The following is a 23,161-nucleotide window of genomic DNA, read 5'->3' as shown; positions in this document are numbered from 1 at the left end:
CTGCCAGAATAACTTGATTTTTTTAAATGAGATTACAGGTTCAGTTGATAAATAGTGTTGATATAATATACTTAGGCTTTTGTAAGGCATTTGACTTGGTACCTCAAGACATTTTGATTAAAAAGCTAGACAGGCATAAAATTAACATGGTACACATTAAATGGGTTAAAAACTGCATAACTGATAATCTCAAAATGTAATTGTAAATAGGGAATCTTCATTGAGCAGGTCTGTTTCTACTAGGGTCCTACAGGAATTGGTTCTTGGCCCTACAATATTTAATATTTTTATCAATGATCAGAAAGAAAACAAAATCGTCACTGATAAAGTTTGCACAAAAATGGGGGAGTGGGAAATAATGAACAGGACAGAACCCTAATAAGGAGATCTGGATTGCTTAGTAAACTGGGTACAAACAAACAAAATGCATTTTAATATAGCTAGATGTAAATATATACATCTAGGAACAAAGAAAGTAGGCCATACTTACATGTTTGGGGATTCTATCTTGGGAAGCAGTGGCTCTGAAAAAGAATTGTGGATCATGGTGGATAATCAGTTGAACATGACTCCCAGTGTGATGCTGTGGCCAAAAGGGCTAATGTAATCCTGGGATGCATAAGCAGGGAATCCTCAAATAGGAGCAGAAAGGTTTTATTACATCTGTATTTGGCACTGGTGCAATCATTGCTAGAATACTGTGTCCAGATTTGGTGTCCACAATTTCTAGAAGGATGTTGATAAAGTGGAAAGGATTCAGAAAAGAGCCATGAAAAAGGATTAGAAAACATGTGTTACAGTGATAGACTCAATTAGCTCAGTCTATTTATCTTAACAGAAGAAGATTAAGGCATTATTTGATTATGGTCTACAAGTACCTACATGCAGAACAAATATATAATGATGGGCTCTTCAATCTAATGGAGAAAGGTATAATGTGATCCAATGGTTGGACGTTGAAGTTAGACAAAGTCAAACTGAAAACAATGTTAACAGTGAAAGTAATTAACCACTAGAACAATTTACCAAGGGTCACAATGGATTCCCCATCACTTACAATTTGTAAATCAAGAAGATATGTCTTTCTGAAATATATCCTGTAGTAATTTTGGGGGAAGTTTTATGGCCTGTGATATATTAGAGGTCAGACTAGATTATTGTGATGTTCCCTTCTGGTCTTGGGATTACAAATATATGAATAATTGATGACATCAAGATGCTCAATTGACTCAATGCCTATTATGCTTCAGACTTCACTAAAAAGGTTAATGGTGACCAGATACTCAACACAATTAATAATAATACACACTAGGAAAGAATACAAGCCAAAATAGGGAAAGAACTGGTTAAAGAATATTTAGATAAATTAGATTATTCAAATCATCAGGGACTGATTAAATTAATCCTAGGTTTCTTAAGGAACTAGCTAACACAGTCTCGGAATTGTTAGTGATTGTCTCCGAGAACTCATGAAGGATGGGTGAGGTCCCAGTGGACTGGAGAAGGGCAAACATCTTTCAAAGGAGAACAAAGGGGACCTGAGGAATTATAGATCAGTCAACTTAACTTGATATTTGAAAAATTATTACACAATTTGTAAGCAGCTAGAGGATAAAAGGGTTATAAGGAATAGCCAGCATAGATTTGTCAAGAACAAATCATGCCAGACCAACCTAATTTTCTTCTTTAACAGGGTCACTGGCCTACTGGATAGGGGAAAGTAGTAGCCATGATATATCTTGATTTTGGTAAGGCTTTTGACACAGTCCCTCATGACATTTTCATAAGCAAACTAGGGAAACTTGAACTAGATGAAATTACTATAAGGTAGGTGCACAACTGGTTGAAAGACCATACTCAGAAAGTAGTTATCAATGGTCCACGACAAAACTGGGGGGCCTATTTAGTGGAGTCCCACAGGAGTCAGTCCAGGATCCAGTACTGTTCAATATTTTCATTGATGACTTTGATCATGGAATGGCGAGTATGCTTTTAAAATTTCCAGATGACATCAAACTGGGAGGGGTTGCAAGCACTTTGGTGGACAGGTTTAAAATTCAAAATGACCTTGACAAATTGGAGAACTGGTCTGAAATCAACAAGGTGAAATGCAGTAAAGCAAGTGCAAAGTATCACTCTTAGAAAGGAAAAGTCAATAGCACAACTACAAGATGGGAATAAATGGCTAGCCAGTAGTATTATTGTCCAGTTTTGGGCACCATGCTTTAGGGAGGATAGGGATTTAAATAAACTGGAGAGTCCAGAGGAGAACTATGAGATATGAGGAATGGTTAAAAAAACTGGGCATGTTTAGTCTTGAGAAAAGTAGCCTGAGGAGGGACTGATAATGGTCTTCAAATATGTTAAGGAGTTTATAAAGCGAACAGTGATCAATTGTTCTCCATGTCCAATGAAGGTATTACAAGAAGTACTAGTCTTAATTTGTAGCAAGGGAGATTTAGGTTACATATTAGGAAAAGCTTTCTAACTATAAGGGTAGTTAAGCACTAGAATAAGCTTCCAAGGGAGATTATGGAGTCCCTATCATTGGAGATTTTTAAGAATAGGTTAGACAAACACCTGTCAAGGATGATTTACTAGGTTTACTTGGCCCTGCCTTAGTGCAGGGGGTTAGACTAGATGACCTCCCGAGCTCCCTTCCCGCCCATCCTTTCTCTGATTATCTGATTCTAGTTCTTACCTTAGGGATCATGCAAGATTTGAAGAGAGCAGCAAAAGAAGCAAAGACCATGAGACCTGCTGAGTTCTGTTGGACTAGCAGGAATACCAGCCAGTTAAAGAGGGAGGGCAGAATTGAGAGCTATGTAGGCCTTGCACTAATTTGAATTTGGGGGTGGGGGTGCAAAATGTTAGTGACAGCATCAAGTCTGTGATAAGTGGGTCACTCAAACAACTGGTTACTTTCACAGTGGGAAGAGGGAAGGCAGTGGAACCCATTCTGCAAACTGATTGGAGGCCTTTTCAGGGAAGATACTTATGAGGCTAAAGGAGAAAGATGTGACTCATTTGGGAATAGGTTAAGACCCAAAGAAAAGAGGGGAAGAGCTCAAAGCAATGACAATAGAATAGAAAACCGCTGGAATATGAAGGGTGTAAGATATCCCTTATAACGTTTCATCCATCATTATTTCATAAATCTCTGCCACTGGCTCATGTCATCATGACAGAATGAAATGCATTATGAAGATGAACTGAGACCATTGCAAATAACTGGAATGCTATTTTTTAATAAAAAGTGTAAATTGTTGGGCCAACTTCAGTAGGCTTTACTCAGGGAACACTCCCCACTGACTGAAAGTTTTGCCTAAGTAAGGGCTGCATGGTTTTTTCATAGGATTTAAAAGATAGGCTCATATAATTTTCAAAATGCCAGTTAATACCATGATGCGTGAGGCAATATCAGTCAGGTGGGAATTGCTAACTCAGATCTGTCATTGGCCATGCTGCTTTGTTTAATATCAAGTAGAGCTATAAGCACCATTATTGCAATTTAAATAATACATAGTTAGCATTTACTATCAATCTTCAGATGGATTTACCATGATGGGTCATTGTGGCACAGCTCTCTTTTGGGGCAAGGAGAAGGGATGAAGCCACAGTGATCTAGCGAGAGCAACAGAAGACATTTATCAGGGGCTACCCAACCACTGCTACATATTTAGGTGGAGAGCAGCTTGCAGCCCCATGGATGGCCATTTCGCTGCACTGGTCAGTGTATGGTGGAGGAGGACACAGGTATGGCACCAGCTCTTCTTTCTACCCTCTTTAGGTTCTCATGCATTGCCTAGAGGGCACAAGGGCTGTAATTCTGCTTGTTCCTCACATGAAATACATACGGGGCAGAAAAGCCCCTTTCTTCACTGTGCATCTGGTGCTACATAATGAATCTAAACAGCACCTTGGTTAGGGAGTAAGTATTATCCCCATATTAAAGATGAGACAGAGAAGTAAACTGGCTTACCCAAGGCCACAGAATATCAATTTGGGGCTGGGATCTGGGGACAGAACTCCAGATACTCATTCATGCACTCGGTCTTCAATACCCTTTTTCAATGTTAATGCTGTAATGCTACTGATTCTGGCTTTTTTCTAAGTACCGTGGAGGGAAACAGCTGAATTTTCTCATTCTAATTTAGCTGAAACAAAGAGCGTGCTAGGTTAGGCGATACAAATGCCTAACAGCACTCATGATACTTAGTCCCAGAAGACATCCTGGCTCATTATATAATGCTAGAAATCATTATATCTGTTCCATCTCCACATCACTAGGTATCTATGCCACAAAAGTAAAGGAACTATCAGAAAAGAAACGCCGATATTCCATCAATGAATATTGTGCAGTTCCCAACAGCTCATTAATTCAATCTCTGAGGGTATCAAAACAGATAAAGGATTAAAGAAATTGAATTAGACTCCGACAAAGGAAGTCTTTATTTCAGTTCTTATGCCTATAATGAGGCTATGATAATTAGCACGTCTCTTCATCTTATGCTGTACGTTGCAGGATTATGGAGTGTCATTTCTTATTTCAGGAGGAGAGATGTAAGGTTTCGAGTAAAAAATAGCAAGTCTTCAGTGCATACTTAAAAATAGTTTTATGACCAAGTAGGAGACAAGGAATTAACTTGATTAACCTTGATGCAGAACATTCATCCAAAATAAATCATGTGTATCAGAGGCCTTGCACACTATTAAAAGTAAAATCTAAAAGGTTTTCCTCTCTATTTACCCAGCTGTATCTTCACCTATGTATATATTTCCATGTGGGAAAACCTGGTCTTGAGTTTGGCATTCTGAGTGTTCATTGAGGGGATAAAGCCTGCCCATTTCTCCATGAATGTGGAAGGCTTCATTGTATTGAAACAATGCAATTTGTTGGCAGGATTTAAGGGATATATCTTTAAGGGATATATCAGATATTTAAGGGATATATCAGACCCCTTCTCCCTGCACATGCTCAGTGGGGGAGAAACAGGTGGTGGGGTTTAAGTAATCCACAGCTACATGGCTCCTCCCCACCTATGCATACAGTGGGGCAGGGAGCACTGCAGTCAGACAGGCTCCAGTCACAGAGAATCTGTTCTTGAGCATGTGCCTGGCAGGGGACCCCTTATTCCTCCTGCCTAATCTTCCAGCACCCAGCTGAGTTACTTGGTTTGGATACCGGGCAGAGGATTTGGTCTGTAAAGAATAAAGTGCAACATGGCATAAAACACCAATTCAAGAGGCAAGTCCATTTGGGAGGTGGGCAGGAGGAGGTATTTGGTGGTTCCACCTCTGTCATGTTGAGGAACATAGACCCTGTGAGATATGTATTTCTTGTGTACGTTGGAAGCAGTGTCTCTTTTACAAGCTTATATAGGAACTCTTAGAAACAGAGGGGAGGGTTTGTCATTTTGCTTCTTCCCCAGCAGGAGTCTGCTGTCTATTTTTTATTTTTATTTATTTATTATTCGCATTGTGGCACCACTTAGCAGCCCCACTCATGGCCCATTGTGCTAGGTGCTATACAAATAGAGAACAAAAAATGGTCTCTGCCCTAACTAGCTTACAAATTCCGTGCATTCCATCCAATTTTGCTGAACTGGGCCCTAAAAAAAAAAAAAAGAATATTGACAAATGCTGAGCTAATAACGGATTTTTTTGGTTTGGTGGCAGTTACAAAAGGAAAATTTTTTAACTGATTCTGGTCAAATCAAATCTAAACAGTTATAAATTGAAAAAGTCCATTTCAGGTCAGTTCCAGAGTGGGAATTCAAATGTGGGTCTTCTATATCCCAGCTAAATGCCCTAATTACTAGGATGAGGGTCAGGGGCTGGAGCCAGTGGCATCACCACCATCACCTCCTCCTCTTCTGGCCATTCTGTGGATGGTCAAAAACATTTGTGTCAAATTCGCATATATTTGTCCGTCAACTGAAACAGCATTTTCAGTGAATAAACTATTCATCAGAACAATTTTGCCCCAAAGACGCTGTCACTGATCCCACCGTCAATGGTTTCCCTACTGAAAAGGTGCTTCAACCAAAGGGTAACATCACTGTTCACTCTTTCCTAGGACAAACTGTGGCTGGTAGCAGGCATCTGATTAAATGTTAAGACAGAGGGTGAAATCCATGCCTTATGAATACAGACGTAATGCTTGAAAGAGGGTTGCTGAGAGTTCTGGTGCTATTAATAATTAACGTAAACAGCAGTGCAAAACAACATTGGAAATGCTACCAACCCCGCAGAGCTATGATAAAGCCCCATGATTTATAAATGCAGTTATTTGGTACAATAACTGCAAATAAATGAATTAATAAATAAACTCTCTAACCAGCCAATTCCCCAGCAATATGGAGGCTCATAGTTATATATGAATAATCATTTATATTACTGGCACTAGAGCAAATTAAGTTTATAACACACCTCAACTTCTTAAGGTTACCATTTAACAAAATACTTTGCAGCAAATTATTTAATCAATTAGTTCTTAATTGCTAACTGATGCTTAATAAGTCTGATGGCCTAATAATAAGCAATAATTATCCTGTCTTGTAAAAACCCATTAAATACTTAATCATAGCTATATTTTTTAAAATAATCTAATTACATAATTCTTGCTAACACATTTCTAAGGTGATCGTAATTCAGCCAGACAGGCCCATTATCCTATTCTTGCACCTGAGTAAATATGTTTTTAACAATTAGGTGAGATTTAAATAACACACAAAAGCAGTCTTATTTCAGGAGAGGATGAGGGCAAAAGGTTTGGATTTATTCCGGATAAAGCATCAATATATGATCAGTTGTGCAGTGAAGGCCTGATCCTGTGAGGCACCGAGCACTTTGAACTCGGCCACAAAGACACCGGAGAATAAATTTTAAACATCACAAGATAGGTAAAGCCAAGTCAATTTTTTAAAGAAGTGCTCAGTCTTTAGCAACTATGAACCCTCCAGAACAGCTCTAGGCAGTTATGTACAGACTACCCCCAGGCAGTGTAGCCCTTCTTTAAATGTGTTTGTATTCTGAGAACCAAAACCCCAACCCAATTATGGATGTGGGCTACTCCTATATCCCTTTTGGAGTGGTTATGTTAGGGTGGGTGAAGGGAGAGGCTGGAGAGAGGAAGCCAAACAGTTGGAAGGAAATGAGATAAATTCTGTCTTTAAAAGAGTTTTGGTTCTTTAAAGGGACAGTTTGTTCCAGTCCAATGTTTTATGAGGCTGGTGCAAGGGCCCAAAGAGTCCTGCCAAGAGTCAAGCTAAACATCTTCAATCTCACACTGTGGGAAAAGTGAAAATGGAGGTACAAGAGGGCTATCATGTTTCGAGTATCTTCCCAGGGAAATATGTTTTCCCCACGTAGCTGTTACAGCAGAACAGGATTGTCAGAAAGTATCTGTGGGGATACACAATGATCTACAGTAAGATGCCAGATATTGAGACACTGAAGGGCTGCATCATAAAACGGCACTGGCATTTTCAAACACAAGCATTTCTCTCTCTCTTTAGTCCATTGAATACCATGTAGCATTTCTACATGCTGGCTGATTTTGTGTTATATTGAAAAGACATGTAAGTGAAAAAAAGGAAGCAGTCCCAGCCAGGAAAGTTGCTGCCTCAAAAAATGTTGCAAATGAATGTAAAAGGGACAGGGACGGAGGGGGGAATAAAATTAAAAGCTTGGCAGATGTTCTAGGAAAGGCTGGTGGTTAAGTAAATATTGCCTGAAACTAATAATAGGTTTTTACTACAATTGTTTGTACTGGCTTCATGTAGTTAATTATTATGGGATTCAATGCAAAAACAACATTGACCGCACTGGCATCCACATACGGTACATTTGCCATTGTAGCTTTGAGATGTGTGCTGCTTTCGTAAATACCTTTGCTAGTCTATTTACAGAGCAAGACACAGCTCTACCACCTTCTCTGTTTCTGAGTCATTCAGAACTCGGGGTCCAAGCATGCAGCATGCCGAGAGCTGTCAGTTCCCTTTGGTTGCTTAGCACTTTGCAGGATAATTCCCTTGCCCTCTCAACAGTCTCACTGAGGTGAAGTAGCAGATCGGATGGAAGGGATAATGACAATAACAGCTTTGACCATCCTCTTCACTAGTCTTGGCTCTTGGTAAACCATTTCTGCTGCAGTCACAGTCCTGACACCATGGGTCTCATTCCCTTTTCACATACATGTAAAATCAGTGTCATTCAACTGACAGGGTGAGACCTGTTTTGAGTCAGAAGAGAGTCAAGCTCAATGTGTTGTGTTAGTGGGTCTGGCAAAAGAAATGGGTGCTCTGATTGTGGAATATAAGTCAAAGCAAAACTCCCATTCATGGATTGAGGGCAGGAGCAGGCCCTTGGTAGAAGGTTTTCTGATTGTCAGGTTGAATAGTAATTTCACCTGCCCACATATTAATCCCTTCTGTCCTTATAGTCTAGGGCAGTATTTCTCAATTAAAGTTGGCCGCGGAACCTTTTTTAACTTCTGCGGGGCCATGTGATACCCTCTGCTGAAAAATCCGGAACATCTTCCCCTTTTCGGCGACGCGGTATGGGCTGTTTTCAGCGGCGTGTGCTGTCAGCTGTTTTCGGCTGCACTGTCAGCTGTTCGGCGGCACGCGCTGTCAGCTGTTCGGCAGCGCTGTCAGCTGTTCGGCGGCACGCGCTGTCAGCTGTTTGGCGGCATGCACTGTCAGCTGTTTTCAGCAGCGCGATTTCAGCAGCTTTCGGTGGCGAGGTTTCAATTTTTCGCGGAACCCTGAAATTCATCTCGTGGAACCCCAGGGTTCCGCGGAACACCAATTGAGAAACACTGGTCTAGGGGTAAAATACTGACTCCACTGACGTAAATGCCATGAGCCAGGATTTCACCCTCTTATGCTAGCAGGAGTCTGTTTGTGGTCATGGCATTCTGTAATTAGCTGACTGCTTTCCGTGACCTCAATAAACATTAATTTAAATGGGGCAAAAATACAGTATGTGAGGATTTTCTCTTGAAAATCTGTGCTACAGCTGCTGGTACTGTGTAATGGGAATCATTCAAGTGCTGTTAAACATTCCTGGGACATGTAAGTAGCATCTAAAGGTCACTTTGAGACTTTTGATGCTTTAAAAGAAGCAGGATTTTTGTAGCAATTTACAAGCACGTTTAATTGTTTCCTTTCATCAGGATCACTTTTTATCATAACTCTTTGGCACCGCTATCTAGGATTTCCTGGTAATGCATTGAACTCCAGACTGCTGGCACCAAAGAGTTAGCCACCAAAGACTTTCATGGACTTCACTGGGCTTTGGATCAGGCCCCACGTGAAGGGGAAGGTGAAACATTACATGACACCAGCACAGCGGTAGATAGAAATCATCTAGACACAGCCATACTTTGCAGAGCCAGGAGTGTTCTGCCAGGAACATGGGGGAGCGCTCATACATCTGTGCCCATTTAAGCCTTGCAGAATATCCCACTTCTCTCTGGCTTATACATGGGGGGGATGGAAGCAGAGCTGTACCTACACTTCACTCCACCCCACCTTAGCAACTAATCAGGAGAAATGCCTGTGTTGTGTAAGTGGTGGGCAGGCTGCACAAAGGTGGAAGAGAGCTCTTTACTTCTGTCCCCCTACCCCGCACACTGCACACCCACATAATGGCTAGGAAGAATATGGCCCTTATCACATATCATCTGAAGGGAATATAATTACATTGCTCCATATAAATATATAATGGTTTGACATAGAGTCGTCCTGTCCAGAAAGCTATTAGGGAATTCATGACAGTTCAAAATAATTGCACATACATGTTTACTGGATTAATTTGATTTTTTTTTAAATCTTTATTGCACATCAAATAATTTCCCTTATTCTTTCTGAATTCTTTCTGAATAACTTCAGTGTCCTGACCTAAAACTTTCAATCAAACTCAGTGATTTAGGCGCTTAAACCCATTTACTTTCAATGACACGTAGCCAAATTGGGGCAGATTTTCAAAGGCATTAGGTGCCTAAAATGCAGATAGGCACCCAGTGAATTAGGCTCCCATGTGAGTTAGGCACCCTGGTGCTTTTGGAAGTCCCATGAGGCACTTATCTGCATCTTTAGCCGCCTAAATACCTCTGAAAATCTGGCCCAAAATGACTGTCACTTTTGAAAATCAGATTTCGGCTCCTAAATCACTTTTGAAATTTTATCTTTGGCAACATTGCTTCCTGAATCGAATAAGTTCTGACATCTATGAATGCATGTGCTACCGTTGACTGCATATGTCTGTTCTGTTTGCCCATTTAGTCGTTGTGTTGTACTTTATCATTTATTACAATGATAGGTGCTGTATAAAAACAATCTTCTTACTAAGTACGATACTAAGAACCCCCTCTCTTTCCTTTCACTATTATGAGTTTTCTTTTTATGCTTTCCAGGTAAAACCCAGGTGATGGGTGAAATCAAGATTGCATTGAAGAAGGAAATGAAGACTGATGGAGAACAACTAATAGTTGAAATCCTTCAATGCAGAAATATCACTTACAAGTTTAAATCTCCAGATCACTTACCAGGTACTAGGCAGAAACAACATCATGATACAGTAATGAACATTAATCAGGACATTGACTCAGACATTTAATGCCAGGAAAGTTATTTTGTTTGTTAAGCGAAATGGCATACTTTGTAGCTCTGGCAGGGAAACATTGTTTTGTTCCTGTGAAAACTGTTGATGAAAATGAAAATGTTTTTGTTGAAATTTTTCTTCAAACGTTTTTGCTTTTTTGTTGAATTCAGAATATTTCAGTTTATTCTGATGTGAAAAATGAACATTTTTTCAGTTTTGTGTTTTCACAAAAACCAGACATTTCTGGTGGAAATTTCTGTTTTGACAAAAAAGGTATTTTTAATTTTAAAAATATTTCAAATGAAAAATTCCTACCAGAAATCATATTTTGACTGAGCTGTAAAGACATCAAGACTAATTTTGCTCAGTGAAACCAGTATAAATCCAGAGTAACTCCCTTGGCTTCAATGGAGTGACTCCTGTTTTACTTCAATGTAAATGAGAGCAGAGTATGCCTCCACGATATACGGCAGTGTATTTTGTCTCAGTACATCACATCCACTGAAATCATTACTGACGTGACACCTTAAGAGCTCCTGTATCACAGGTTGAATCATTCTTCCACAGATCTGTATGTGAAGCTGTATATTGTCAATATCTCTACTCAAAAGAGAGTAATTAAGAAGAAAACCAGAGTGTGCAGGCATGACCGGGAGCCTTCATTCAACGAGACATTTAGATTTAGTTTGAGTCCTGCTGGGCATTCTCTTCAGGTAATTCTGCATCTTATTACAACCTAATTTTAGATGTCTTCCATGCATTGTTGTGGGAATTTGAGATCTGTCTCCTATTCCCGGTGACCCGACTAACAGGTTTCTGAAAAAAGAAGATTGCAGGGGAAATAGCACAGTTATGTCTGCTCTGTTGCTTTCTTTTAGTAGGGTTGAATTCCATGTTCCTAGTGCCATTTCTTTAGGGGAAAGATGGTCTTGTAGATGAAGCACAAGATTGAGAGTCAGGAGATATGGGTACTATTCACAGCTATGCCTCTGACACATGATCACAGATTATGCAAGTTGCATAGCCTCTGTTGCCCCATCTCTAAAAGGGCATAATAATATTTACTCAGCTCTGTAGAGCACTTTGAGATCTTCAGATGCAAAATACTACTTAATAGCTACTGTTATCATCAATAAGTATTATTATCATTTATTAGAAATAATCTACTGAAGCTCTAGCGTGGAGCTGCAGCTGGGGGCACAGTTCCTCTCCCTGCTGCTCAGCATGTCAGTGGGACTGTGTCCATCACACCAACTTTCATTGGTGCATTCCTCGGTTCGTCCAGATAGCTCCTAGCTCTCTTGCAAGGATAGGGGACAGCATATATCCCTTTAAATTTTCATTAGCCTGTTAACCCTAGTGTTATTCTGGAAACTCCCCTTCTAAAAATAACAATAACATCATTTTATTATAGGCAGAACTGAGGACACCACCTACTATTATTACGGTTGCCCAACACTTGCCGTTGTGAGACCCTGGTTTTAGTTCCTTATGACTGCCAAACTTTAACCATTTGGGTGATTTTCCATGCAGGGTGTCTGCTTCAACTGAATAGGATTGAAAAATGTCAGCCTGCACAGTTCAGCTGTTTCCAAGAAAGAAGCTACAGAAAATATATTGTTTTGGCTGGGTTAAAAAATTCTGATGACCTTTCCTTTGAAAAGATCTAGAGCCCCCATGCTTTGCAGCAGGGACTTGAAATTTGGCAGGAGGGCAGGGTTGGGGAGCAGCTTTTGTTTCAGGATGAACCTTTTGCCATCCCCATTGTTTTATCTGGACCCAGCAGAGAAGGAAATAGACACAGACACAGAAGGAACTGATAGAAACACAGTTCTCTGCTGTGTGGTGGCTTTATTGTCCTGGCTGCAAATCAGAAACCAACACAAAAGTGAGGCTTTGCACTGGGAAGGAAGGAGTGCTCAAACATTTAAAGGGACAGGATATCACACCCATGACAATCTGCTGAAATCTGGACAAATTATAGGCCTTTCAAAAATTGCAGCTCACACATGCTCAGGATGGATATTTTTCAATTTGAGCAGCTAAAACCTCCATGTATTCTGTCTACACTGGGCATGCTCCTCATGGCTGAGCAGCACTTCCTTGCATTTGCAACTCAGGGCTGCTGTGGGCAAAGCCCGGGCCTGGGTCTGGGTCGGAGTCCAAGCACTGGAACTGAGAACTGGGACACGGTCATTCCTGTGCTCTGATGCCCCTCTTGTTGGGCCCAGGCAATGTGGAGATGGAAGCTGCCTGATTTGAATGCAGAGGGGATAAGATCTGAACCTGCATGGATGGGGCAGTAGATAAAGACAAGGAGCTTGCAGGGGTAGTCTGGGACTGGAGGCTGGTAGGTGGGGAGAAGAAGCCTGGGAGTTGGAGTGGGGAGAGACTGGGACAGGCAACCTGAATTCTAGCATTTCCTAACTTTTGAGTGCTTGATTTTGCAACCTTCATCATGTTGTTTTGACATAGTTTTCCTGTGTATAATATTTATATAGTCCCTTTAATCTGAGACTTTTAAAAGGCATGACAGATACTAATGAAGATAGCTTCTCAGCAGCTCTATGAAGTATTATTGTACCCATTTTGCACATGAGGAAAATGAGGTACATAGAGATTAAGTCCCAAATACACACACCTAGATGTCTCAAGCAGGGCTCCCAAAATTATAGGCCACTGTCAAGAAATTGGGCCTTTGTGTCTTGTCCAAAGCCGCCAGGTGTGTTGGTGCCAGAGCTGAGGATGGAATCCAGGACTGCTGAATTCCATTCATCTGTTCTAGCCAGTAGATCAAGGACAAGGAAGTGGAATAGGGGAGAAGCTCTGCATTCACTGCATTTCCTCTCCAATGGGGAAAGACTCTTATGGAGCAGGCTGTGGACTGATCTTTCCTTCCTGTTCTGCAGGTGCAAACTTAGATGGCAACATTTCTGAATCTTTATTGTCCATCCGAAAATGGCATCTGTAATTAAGTTAATAAGACAATTTTAACCATTTTTTTTCTTCCCAGATTCTGCTTGTTTCCAATGGAGGGAAGTTTATGAAAAAGACACTGATTGGTGAAGCTTATATCTGGCTTGACAAAGTGGATCTAAGGAAAAGAATAGTAAACTGGCACAAACTGATGGTCAGCTCCACACAAACACATTGAGCAGACATGTCCGCTTAGGGCACTAAACCTTGCAGAGTCTGCTGTAAATGGCATCACTTCAAGACTATAGTTCGATATTGTGTTTAGCTAGGCTTTCAGAATACAAAGTAGGGAAAAGTGGGCTCTGGGCTACATAGCACACTTCAATGAGGGCTAGGAAACTTGTTTTGCTATAAAAGACAGCAAAGAAAAAAACTGAGCCCAGAATTCAAGCGAGGATGTTTGAAAAGAAGATTGATATGAGAGCTGCTTGACGTTGGACTCTTTGTGGCTGTCAACAGAGTAACTCTGAAAGAAATAACGAAGGCTCGAAGGCAGCTGTTAAGGCAGAGTTTGGTTGCAGCTGGAGGTAGTGTGTCTGAGAGAACAATCTGGTTGTCTGTGCAACCAGACAGAGATCATTTTATGCAAAAGTACCTAGGATGACTGGTTTTCCGAATCTCACTTATCAGAAGTGTAAAACTTGTTCCTCCGCACCTTAGAATCTCTGATAATTTGTTGTTGTGAGATTACGCAACAGGACACAAATTGCAGTCTGTTTGTAATGGTGGGAACATTATTTTACATGACTTTTTTTCTTTCTGTAAAGAAGATACATTATTGAGAATCAGATCAAAATGATTTCATTTTATTTCTATGTGTTAGCAATGGGTGTAAGTCAATGTCCTGGAATGGAATGAATAAAAGCACATCCATGGGCTATTTTATTTTATTTTTTGGAAGGTGGTTGGAAAGAGAAAGGATTAAATGGAAATTGCACTAAATAAGGAGAGGGAAGGGTGTTTTTTGTGCTAATGAAATTGCAATTCATCTTTCCCTTTGGATCAGCGATTTACAAAAATGGGATTGTCTCTTTACAGCTTAACCACTGGAATCTATACTATCATTTCATCTATTCCTTTTTTCTCTCCAACCATCAGCCTTACCTTGAGACTGTGTAAAGGCAGTAAAGTTTAAAATGTATAATATATACTCCAAAATGTTAGACCCATCGTGCTAATGCTACCCTGCTGTTTGTGGGATTCTGGATCAACAACAACATGAGTGACACACAGTCCTTCTTGACATCTAACAAGATGTTTACTATCTGGGGGTTGATACATTAATGAGTGTGGAGAATTTCCTTTTAGAAACTCAGGTGAATGACTGAAAATAGTCCATTCAAAAGTGGCCTGTCAGTTATGAAAGATGTAATTACATGAAAGTCACTGGCAACACTATAACTTAATGTTCTTTCAGAGCTTCCAAAATACAAGTCCTATTTTCAGGAGTTTATAACTCAACAGTAACAATTTTTGGGGGCTGCAACTTTGTGTAGGGGATCTTAAAATGGGTGTGATATTTTTTTCCTTTTGCCCAGAATAAAATTAAAAAGAAAAAGTTTTTGTCAGTCTTAAAATTGTAGAAATATTTTAAAAAGAAAATTGACATGGGATTAATGCCCTTCCTGCTAAAAAAATGCCTTCATATTTCATACCTTCATATTTTAAAATGATTTGGTAGGTGATTACCCTGAAATATCATTGCTTTTTTGTATCTAAAAAGAAAGTGACCAAAATTTAAAATGCTGGCAAGTGTTTGCCCAATAGGGACTTTTCATACACCATTTTAAGTATCTGTGTTGTTTTTTACTAGGGATAGTGCACCTCAAGATGACTTACATGGTAAATTAAAATTATTCCTTGGGATAAGTATTATAGGCTTTAAATAAAGATAAATAGGGATAGATGAGAAACCAGATTGACTCTCAAAGAGCTATTGCAGTTGGTTAACTTGATGACACTTTTCTACATATATATGTTTTTAATTTATTTATTCAGAATGAAAAATAACACCATAGGAAATAAATGCAATATAGAGCAATTGGAAAAATATTAAGGACACACAAACCAAAGAAAGACAATGACGTCCAAATTAAGGCTTTGGTGTACCACAGTTCACTTGCAACTCAATGCATTCCTTCCATAATGCTATAAGTTATCAGAAGGACGCAACATCACTGTCAGTAAGAGCATGGCATGTGCTTTAACTTCGAATTTCATGCTTTTGTCAGTGTATATCCCAACTCCAGTCTTATTTAGTCACAGTCCATCGGTGATAATATGAAAAATCCTAAATATTGTGATTTTATATGGAAAATAAGATGCTTCAAAACCAAAATCCCCAACCAAACTAAAAATCTCTAAGTGGGATTAAAAAAAAAAATTGTTCACGTAAGTATTGCTCCTTTGTCGGATTATTTTAAATTCCTGATGGCTACAGTAAGTCCTTTCTTTTCTAAAATGTACAATTTCAATTACTGCATGAAGTAAAAGCAGTGAGATGTGCAATTTTGTGCAAACTGCTGGTAATTTTGTTCTCACTAAGATTTATTATGAAGACAGCAGGTCATGCTGATGGTTGCTATGGAGATTTCCAGCAGGAGCTAGCACTAACGGGATGGCTCACTCTGGAAGCCTATAATCATTGTTCTTAATTGGCAAAAGTGGGCAGGCATACTTTGCTCTCACATGCACACACAAATGTCTCTGGTATTTTTATGAAACGGGACTGTTTGTTTGGTGTGGTTGGGGCTGTACAGAAAAGCTACATTTACTTTGGAATTAGCCCTTGGAAACTGATTTAATTCATGCATCTTTGTGTATTGAAATTCAAGTGTATGACTTGTCTGTTGGAATTCCACCCTGAAATACAAAGGGTAAAGGCTGTCAGGAAAGCTGGCTGCTATTAGCAATGGCTTGACCAATGGCAGCAGGGACAGGACTCTTTTAATTTCATGGTTGTTATCTGTTGCAAAGAGCTAGTGACAGAGGTGGGTCCATGCCTTTCTCTTTTGCGAGAAGCCATCAAGTCAGAGGTCATAAGATGCTTCCAAAGTGTGCCAAGTTCCTTTTTCGATCAGATTTCTAGGTTGTACTGGAATCATTCTATGCAACACTGATTCATGTTTGAGTGCATTTTTCTTTTTCGGTTGAATGAAGTCAGAAAAAACTCTTCTTGTGACAATTTTTTTTTTTTTTAAAGAAAAACCACCAAACAAGGACTATTAGTATTTTTTACTTTCTTTGTATATATCTCAACATATTTTCTTGCAGGCCCGCCCCCCCATTTTATGTTTCCTCTAGTGGCTGAAAGTGCTTAGATGTGTCAAAAGAGCTTATCATCTCAGAATGATTGATTATTAATGAATTCACACATTTGTAAAGTTTCTTTGAAGATGCATATTATGGCTAGGCAATAGCACAGGCATTTTAATTATTTTATTCATACGTCTGCTGAGTCAACAGAGATTGAAGCTGCTTCTTTGTTCAATGCCTTGTACAGTGGAAACAAGGAAAAAAGCACAGTGTATGTGTTTACAAATGACAGGGATTTCTAATGTGGTCATTACTATTGTGTATATTGTGAGCAGCAAACAGCTTTTTTTTCCTGGTTCAGACTAGACATGAGAGTTTCTATGATGAATGTGGAGCTAGTACTTTATCATTACACTTTAAAGGGATAGTATCCAGGGAAAATATGAGTGCTGCTTCTTTATTATTACCCACGTTTTTTACATCATATCAATCTCAATGGAAATCGTAAGGGCATGATCCAATGGCCTTTCGAAGTCAATGGTAGTCTTTCCATTCTCTTCAGCATGGCTGTGGATTAAGACCTAATAATTGGGAGACTTGATTTTCTGGATACGTAGGTGTTCCAATGGTTAGATTGTGGGGGCTATTGTAGCTGGTAACCAGCTTATATTGTTTCTTACTCTAGGGATGATGATGATGATGATGACTCCTGAAGAGGAAGAAGCTAGTGTGCCCAAAAGAGATGATTTAATTTGCATTTAGTTTCATGGAGATATCATAAAGATGTTAATAGTATTTTTTTATCTTATTATTTGAATCATAACTGACAATATTTTAAGTACTTTATTTTCATTGCTATAGTGTCTGTGTCCCAGATTCCACTGACTAAGTATCTATCTAGATATGTACATACGTATATGTAGAAGAGAAAAATTGCATCTGTGAGACAAACTTGAAGCAGTAATGAAACAGAAAGGTAGTTCAGTGTAAGTATCCACCTACATCACATTTAGGGCTCAATCATGCATTCCTGGTGAATTTTGGTTGCACCAGGCCTGAAGGATTGGACCCTCTTTTTGAATTACTAGTTGCCTTTAGTAAGAAAGTAAAAAAAATAAGCAAAATCCGGATACTCTCTCTTTAAATCATAAGATGCATTTTGATGTTTTCTGTATGTTCTAGTTTATTCTTTTTTAAAAGAAGATTAATAAATAAATATACTGATGAGCTCAAAAATTATAATATATTATATATATATAATCCATAACTCAGACTAGGTGATTTGAGAGAAAGCAGTTTTCTTAATTTGTTACCGTGTAAATAAGTACACATTTTTGTATAACAAATCAAGTTTGAATTATGAGTTCCATCTAGCATCCAAGCATGTGAATGTGAGCATTATTTGACTGTATCTTGTATAGCTGTTCAGTGACGTGCTCGGGTGCTCAGCAATAGCTGACTAGCGTGTGTGGTATCATGCTATCAGACTACATGTACAGCAATACCCAAGGTTTAAAAAAAATACAAAATTACCCTAAAAACTCAACAACAACCAGAGTAGTCCTGGGAGAAATGTAATGTTTCTGCACTGAGTGTTGCATGCATTGATGGTGGTTTGTTAATGTTCTTTTTTTGTTTTGTTTTGTTTTGTTTATTTTGCTTCCTAAGTCTCTCAGAAAAACAAAACAAACTTGTTCTAAAAGTTGTATAAATTGAGACAAAGGCAGTGTGAGAACTGTATAAAGAAAATGCTTGTAAATCTGTTTGTTTCCACTTTATGTATAAATCCATGTTATGGTTTTGTGATTGAATACAGGATGTATCTTGAGAACTTATGCAAATTGTGCTGTACAAAGGCTGTTACCCCAGTCTGACTAATAAATATTTAAAATATCTACTTTGGTTTTTCCCCTTCGAATGTCTAAATCTATACAGGTAAGAACTTTGCTGGTCCAAATTAATCCCCACTGACTTCAGTGGGCTTACAGCAGGGTTGAATTTAGCCCCGCTATGATGCCATACCCAATGCCGATCAAGTAAATCTGCCACTCCAAACCCTACATGGCACCACCTTCCAAAGTGTTTGTTAATCCGCCATTATTCCACGTTTTCAGTTTTAAACAGAGCTTGCTTTGCCATAGAGACCATCAAGCACATTAGCACCTCCATCCCCAAGAGGAACATCGTTGCCCTGACTTGCACTCCTCCTGGCATCTCCCAGACAGGACACATCAGTGTGATTGCAGCAGCACCCTGGAAGTATGTGCAGCATATTGCCTCCTCCAGATCTGGCCAACTCTAGTATAAAGGTGAGGCAGAGACATGTCCCAACTCTATACTGTCCACTTTCAGGAACCTGTCACCCATGAAAGCACCAGGAGCAGACAAAGACAAATATTCCTCTCTCCACTTGCCAGTGAGATTCTGACCAGCTCCCATAGAAAGAGGGAGAAGTTTCTTGGAACTGGCTCCCCCCGGTACCCTGTCCACTGGACAATGCTGCTCCTATTCACTTATTTCTTAATATTTATAAAACTATTATAATAAATTATTAAAATCATTTCTGATTTTACAGCTTTTGAGTCTGTTTGGAAATAAAGTAGTAGTGGCTGAATGATTTAGCAATTCTGGTGATCAAATTCATTATGAGAACATGAAAAATTCCATTACAGTGAGGATTTCCAGGATTCACAGAGGATTTTGAAAAAAAAAAAAGAAAATTGACTGCTAATCCTACAAGTAAGAGCTGTAATAACTCCCACAATTCCCACTCAGCATCAGAAAATGACACACTACACACTGTTAATACACAAAGATTTTAAGTCCTGCTCAAAATGGGAATTGAACACAAATTATTTGTTACAAAGGAGAATCAAGATGATGTGAATTACAATATATAAAAGAATAAACTGCAATCAGCCACATCAATAGTTCACATGTTTTGTATGGAAAATTTTTGCAAATTGCTGTTTCTAGATCTGCTTTGAGATAAATGCACCCAGGCCTAGACTCCATCCCCTGGAGTTTCAAAGTATAAGGTAAGTGAAACCATTATGGCTTTAATCTGCCATTGTGTTTATAATGTGCAGCATTGTAGTAGCCATGCTGGTCCCAGGATATGTGAGAGACATCATAGGTGAGGTAATATCTTTTATTGCACCAAATTCTGTTGATGGAAGGGACTGAGGAAGAGCTACTAAAGCAGATAATTTAGAGGCAAGGCCTAATTAGGAACAGAACTGGCTGCTTCCTAGCAAGATTCCAAGAGAATTAGTGACTTTTCAGCCAGTTAAATTTTCAAGAGCTATCAAAGTACAACAGAGTTTATCATCATATTTAACAAGCAGTCTTCATCCATAGACTTGCATGTGGGAACAACGTGGGTAGGCAGATCACATGACTTCTCCCAATGTCACCATCTGTCACACAGAGTAAAGGCAGAGCTCAGGTCTCCCGCTTTCCAGTACATACCCATCAACCAGACCATGCCCGGCAGAGTAAATTCAGCCACCTAGGTCACCAAAACCATCACACACTTAGGTGCCCAGGAAATGTAGGTGACTACATGGGTAAGTGCAGCTGAACGGGGGCTTTGAGAATCTCAATTTTAAATTTAGGCACCAAAAGTGGCAGTTAAGGATCTAAATCCCCTGCAGCAGGGCCAGGAATACTGTACAATGTACAGAATAGTACAGAATTGATGCACAGGTGGAGATGGAAGGAGCGCAAGAGGAGCTAGCCAAAGGGACTTAATTCCCCAATGCCATGTTGACTTTTCACGTAGAGAAAAGGGAGATGGTCTGAGCCAGAGAGGAGCTCGACAGTGGATATGTACCTGATCCATTGACTAAAGTCCAAATCCCAAAATGAGGGAGGTGCTTAACACCTATTGAGAGTCAGAGATTAAGTACTGCCCCTCTCCTATGCATTTCTTATTGGCTAGCTATACTCCGCCCAGATGGAAGGTTCATGTTTCAAGATCTCTTCACAAATTCTAGAATCTTTAGGTTAAAAAAAAACAAAGCCAGCTCATATTACAGAGAATTCTGTAACAACAAAAACAAAACATCTACAGGGAGGCTCTAAATCCTTGGAATGTGTGGATTTTCTGTGTCCTCCTTGACAGGGCCTTGCAGATCAGTTTCTCTTCTGAGAAGAACTCAGTTACACAGAGCTAAATTCACAAACGGATTTATGCAAGGCAACTAGGCCTGAGGCACCAGCAAAGTGCTCAGAACGTGTTGGGACAGCAACCACCTGGTTGGGCATCTCCAGTCTCTCCCCTACTGAAAGTGGTGAGAAAGAGAAGATGAGCAGTGATGGGCTTCCCCAGAATACACACCCTAATGATTGCCTCACTCCCCATATCACCAACCCCTGATAGCCCACCCCTCACTGATGAAATTTGTACAGCACTTTTAATATATGTACAGCATGCTTTATATATAACTCTGACCTTCTCTTTTTGCGAAACCATTACGTTATGACAGCACTGATGCTGAGCACTTTTTCTTTTCTGTGCCTGTTTATTTTTTGTTTTGTAGTCCCCTCCAGTCCTTGGACACATCGTTATATGCACACATCTTAGAATCTGTCTTCCGTCATCATTAAAGACTATTGAAGTAAGCAGGTACCCGCTATGCTTTAGAATGCCTTGCGCAGAAGTCATCTGTGGATTTTCCTTCTCCATGCAACAGTGGATAGACACCTGGAAGTCCCCCACCTCTATGTCTCCTCCTCCTCTACTTCCTTCTCTTCAATCTTCTCCTCCTCTTGCCTTCCAGCTATGTCTAGTCCCTCAGGTAAAGTGGCTATATTGTGCAGGATATAGCACTGACTTTCATGGGGCTGTACTGTAGTGTCCCCTCATGAAGACAGGAAGACCCCTCCACTGCAGCTTTAAGATGCCAAAGGCTCTCTCTATTGCTAAGTTTGTTTGTGGGCATAATTGTATCAGTCCTCTACCTCAGTACTGGGTTTCCTATAGGTGAGGAGCCAGGGTTGGGAGGGGTACCCGGTGCCACCTGTAAGGGGCACGTACACATTAAAGTTAAGACATTACCACACTGCCACCCCACCATGGGGACCAAAGTGGCAGCATCCAGTGGCAGTATGGCCAGAACATGCTGTGGATCAGGCTTGTGTGATTGATGCACATGATGTGATTGGTGATGGGTGGAGAAAGGGAGCTCCCTATGTCTTACCTAATAGCCACCCATAAGGAAACTCTCCTTGGCGCCTGAGATCAAATGGATAGGATCAAGGTATTTGGCTATGACAGCTAGAAACTCCATTCTGGCATTACATGCTACCATCATGTCCACTGCATAGTCCCTGTGTCTGTTTCTATACATGTGGGCATCCTTGTGGCTTTCTGACTTCCACAGATGTGTCATCAGTTGCTCCCCAGGCTGAAGGGAAATGTGTTTTGCTAGAATTCTGTCATGGTTCTCCTCTGGGTGGGTGGCTCTGCAGAGAATTGAGTGTACTGTATTAAGGTGCATGGTAGACTGCAGTGACCAGAAAGTGCTCCAGTACCCTTGATGTTCTTGAGTGACTCGTGCCTTTGGTCTGGGCAATGATCCAGTCCCCACTAAGGCCAGGGCCATGCTTACCTGCATGGGCACTGAGGATGCATCTGGTAACCGTGGCTAAATCATCCTGGAGGATGTCACACAAGTGGTATGTAATGTCTGGGTAGAAGTTGTAATGTCACATGCAGGCCTGGTCTGAGATCCCTATAAAACTGCAGTGGAATCAGATGATGCAGGTATTTCCTTGCAGATGGTGAGATTTGGCCTCTGCTGCTACAGGAGGTGCTGCAGCACTACAATGTTGTTGATTATTATTAGTACATCCTATTCTCCACCCTTTCCAGCACAGAATCCCCTTCCACCCTCCATCTTCCACCCACAGGTGTCCCAGCCCAGTCCCTAGCCCGGCCCCAGCTCTCCCTCTCCAGTATGTCCTTCCCCACTGTGGTTCCCCTTCCCTGCCCTAACTGGCTGCCCTCACTACCCCTCAACTTCACCCTGAATTTGACCTACTACCTAACCTCCTGCACTGCTAACCCCTACCCCATCCCTGTAATGGGACTTCAGCCAGGCCTGGAAGGCTCCCAGGCAACCAACATCCCCCACTGCCATCCAGCAGCAGCTATATAACCTGACTGCTTCCTGTGACCCACAATCTGCAGAGACTGAACACCACAGGAAGTTCCACCTTCAGTGATCTATCTGACAGCAGTGCTAGTGATCCCTGATTGGCTCCTTGATCCTATGTAAGCCCATGGGGTGCACCAGGAAGTGTTCAGGCAATA

The 23,161-nt window shown here is 40.4% G+C and overlaps 1 protein-coding gene across 1 annotated transcript in view; it reads left to right on the top strand.

Annotated features, from left to right (window-relative positions):
- PCLO (piccolo presynaptic cytomatrix protein) overlaps nucleotides 1–13,824 on the top strand; it is a 470,221-nt gene extending 456,397 nt beyond the window's left edge. The window contains exons 24-26 of the mRNA XM_067564601.1: nucleotides 10,424–10,558; nucleotides 11,179–11,324; nucleotides 13,625–13,824. Coding sequence (XP_067420702.1) covers nucleotides 10,424–10,558; nucleotides 11,179–11,324; nucleotides 13,625–13,765 — 422 coding nt within the window. The 3' untranslated portion in view covers nucleotides 13,766–13,824. The remainder of the gene's footprint in view (nucleotides 1–10,423; nucleotides 10,559–11,178; nucleotides 11,325–13,624) is intronic.
- Nucleotides 13,825–23,161: the final 9,337 nt, after the last annotated feature.

The sequence above is a fragment of the Emydura macquarii genome, unplaced genomic scaffold (assembly GCF_026122565.2).
Source record: "Emydura macquarii macquarii isolate MOO-44397 ecotype Brisbane River unplaced genomic scaffold, CSIRO-AGI_Emac_v2 contig_2636, whole genome shotgun sequence".
In the NCBI taxonomy this organism is placed as follows: domain Eukaryota; kingdom Metazoa; phylum Chordata; order Testudines; family Chelidae; genus Emydura; species Emydura macquarii.
Note: the sequence above shows the minus strand (reverse complement) of the source record. Positions and strands in the feature narration are given on the sequence as shown.